Here is a 3,517-nt window from a genome sequence, read left to right on the forward strand (position 1 = left end):
GCTCCTATCTGTGAAATCTGTTGCAAAGGTACACACCACCTCAGCTGAATAACAATTTTTAAGAGTCCGCTTTTAGCTTGTCACCTTGCTAGTTCACCTGGTAACTAGTGTTCATGTTGGATGATACAAGCTTTCATTGGTGAACATTTCATGCAAATCTCATTTTCAGCAAATATTTTGTTAAAATATAGCCATTAGTTATTCATAATTCCTCAAGCATTGTAGACTGTCAGTGTTATTTTTGTTCAAACTAGTGCAACTAACAAAAAGCAGACTTGACTGAAAAGTGTTGTGGAAAGTTGAAATTGTTGAACATTGCATCTCAAAAACTAAATTAAACTAAAATATCTCTTATCAATTATTAATACAATTATCATTTAGACACTACACCATAACAGATCCTTTCATCTTCTGTCTTTTGTTGTTTGGTTGTCCTGTTTCAGTTACAAGAAGCCAACGTACAAGAACAGAGTTGCTGCCAAAGAAAATGTGCCAGAAAATGTGTAATTGAGTTTGCAAGATCACCTTCACTGGCTAAAAAAAAGTGTGAAGTACATCAAGGGTTTTTGCTAGAGGGAAGATAGGGATGTGACATCCTTCTACAGATTTGTACATTTTTGTCAACAAATCATTATTATAGAGGCTTGCATTGAAGCCATCTTGCATGGCAATTGTTTTGTTCCATTGGGAAACCTCCTTTGTGCACACCCTGTGGAACAAAAGCACGGTCCTGCAAGATGGCAGCCATGCAAACCCTCTTTTGTCAGTAGCATTGCAAAAGAATCTTGTGACTGACTGTTACGTACTGTTCATTTCTGTGCATTTTCAACAGCACCCCATTAAAAATTATTTGCCGATTCGCCAATTTGGGGACACATTCCCCCATTCAACTTGATCTAGAATTGCCCTTGTACGTGCAGTGTGTACGTCAGATGGCAAATTGTTTTGTATTACACAAAGTAAAGCATTTTTCACAGTTCACACAGCTGTCAGTGCCAGTTTTTAATTATATTTTTCCAGAAATGCTGTTTTTGAGCAATAAGCTCCACAAGAATAAACATGAATTAAAAAAAAAAGAGAAAAATTACCATTTTTACTTCGTGGCAGTTGACAGCAGTGCTTATAATATTTTGTGTACAAAGTCATAGTTACTTTTCCACTAAAGATCAAACTGACATTCTGTGTATCTTTAATGAGGAATCTGACCACATGTCCCCCATTACAAGGGACAAAGAGAAAAGGTGCGCCAACATAAACACCATTGCTGTCAATATATATATTGTACCTGGTACCCACGCAAAGACCCTATTGGTTTGGGCATTCTGTCCTGAAATGACTTGTTCTCCAAGTTAAATGCATGTAAACAGGTTCCCTTGGTGTCCTTGGGGACATAGCACCTAGTAACAAGGTACCCTTTCTTGAGCTGTGAAGCTTTTCCTGGTGAAAGTAGCAAGTTAAACAGTTTCTGGTAGCACCATGCGAGCATATCCCTCTATTCGCTCAGCACAGCGGTATCTGTGAATGGTGCTACTTTTTACTTTATTTGTACTTTTTCTGTTTATGCACAAATTCCACAGACCCATAGGGATTTATCACTTCGAAATGAATTTTTACAAAATCCCAGTAATGGATATCTGCCATTAAACTATTCATATTTTGTTCTATTTTTGATATTTCCTTTATATTTTAGTTTGTATAGTTTCTATACTTATTAGTCTAAGCAATCTCAATTGTTTTGTTGCAAAGCATTGTACATTGTACACAGAACAACACTTAACGATTGAAATAGGTTGTTATACTTGAGCAGGGCATCCAAATATACTTGGAGACGGCAATAGAATGTTTGGCTTTTTAATAGTGGACAGCCATTTTTTAAAATGCACATCTATATGCTTAAACCATCTTCACTTTAGAATTGACCAATCACATGGTGGTCGTGTAGCGTAAGGTGATTAATATATCAATGAAATATGGCTGTAAGGATGTTATAATTATATTCACTTGTCTTGATAGTTTATATTAATGCATGTCATAGTGCTTCCGTTTTTCCCACAGCATAAATACATTTCTCTGAATTTCAAAATATATGTACATCTATGATTTTTAAACAGCATTGATACTTTGTTTTGCAACTCCCATGGATCCCTAGTCAGACTGATCACTATTTACACGTAATTATCTGTATGAAGTGGCATACATGTACGTGTATATTTGACACCATGTACAGCTACTATGTGGCTCACGTTGTGTTGGTGCTGGCCAAAAGGTTCACCCAATTAGAATGTGATTGCCAAAATAATGAATAGTTTACATCGTACTGAGAGACTGATGTGCATTATTAAAACCGACTATTGATGTAACATCTGTGTCAATATTGCTTGGATTTATAAAATCTGTGCAGTTTATGATGGTAACCCATTGAAACAAAACTTTTTTAATATGAACGAGGTTTTCTGAAGCAGATTTAATTCACTCTGCCGAAAAGTGTTGTAAAAAATTTCGGAGAGGCTTGTGTTTAGTAAGAAATTTGCTCATATTACCTGGTAAAAATTTGAGAAGTTTGTTTAATATTTTCACGTGATATCAGAAGGGTTAGGGTTATTACTATCCATCAGAGTCAAAGTATGGATTTGAGTTCTTCACGGATGAATTTCTTCATTGTACACTACATGTGTCCATAGTAGATTGTTGAGGATAATGCCTGTTTTTTAAAAAAAAAAATGGATTGTTTTTAGCAATGGCATTGTAATCCTAGACGAACTTGGCTTAACTCGAACTGTATCAGGCAATTATGCTTCAAATTTCTATTGCTTGCAGCAAAGGCAGTAATTTCAGAGAGAATTGAATCAGGATTTTTCTCTTAGAAATATGTGAAGTATATCAGCCAAATAATTGATATAATTGCCTTGTTTAAAGATGCATGGTCTGTGTTAAGTGTTAAGTATTGGTGACAGGTATGACCTTGCAAGAATAATTACAGCTTTTGTTATTTTCTGATAATTGTATCAAGTTTTCTGAGCATCTGGTTTCAAACACCATCTGTAGGGTAAGGAATTAACTACTAAGTTTGGTACGAGTTTGCAATTTTTGTGGCGTTGGCTAAAAGCTTGGTTTTGAGAACCTGAAGTTAATTTGCAAATTTGGCAGTGGGACAAGTCATGCTGCCATCTTTTGTCTGATTATGAAAGAAACCTTTCAATCTTTGTTTCCTCTCCACAGACTGACCTGAATTTTATTTGCAGGGGCTGTTCTACACATACATGTAACATTAACTTGGCCTGAGTATTTAATGCTGTAATAACTTTGTGAAGAAAGAATTATATTAGTATTTAATAAATGTTTAAATGTATCTCTGAAGGATATGCCAAATTCAATCAATGGAGTATTGTTCAGTGGTTGTGAAGGAGAGTAATTGATTTGTTTTTACAGGACACATGGACAGACATCCATTCTGACATGGGTGAAAATTGTCAGTTTTAAAAGGGAAATACATTTTAGATAAATTTGTGTTTCAGGT

General features: G+C 35.2%; 1 protein-coding gene across 8 annotated transcripts in view; it reads left to right on the forward strand.

Annotated features, from left to right (window-relative positions):
- LOC147798020 (copper-transporting ATPase 2-like) overlaps window positions 1-3,374 on the forward strand; it is a 43,468-nt gene extending 40,094 nt beyond the window's left edge. For all 8 annotated transcript variants that reach the window (XM_087141583.1, XM_087141582.1, XM_087141578.1 and 5 more), the window contains one exon: window positions 444-3,374. In XM_087141583.1, the coding sequence (XP_086997709.1) occupies window positions 444-507 (64 nt within the window). In that variant the 3' untranslated portion in view covers window positions 508-3,374. The remainder of the gene's footprint in view (window positions 1-443) is intronic.
- Window positions 3,375-3,517: the final 143 nt, after the last annotated feature.

Source organism: Acanthaster planci, linkage group LG09 (genome assembly GCF_054643075.1).
Source record: "Acanthaster planci isolate LZ-2023a linkage group LG09, COTS_SCS, whole genome shotgun sequence".
In the NCBI taxonomy this organism is placed as follows: domain Eukaryota; kingdom Metazoa; phylum Echinodermata; class Asteroidea; order Valvatida; family Acanthasteridae; genus Acanthaster; species Acanthaster planci.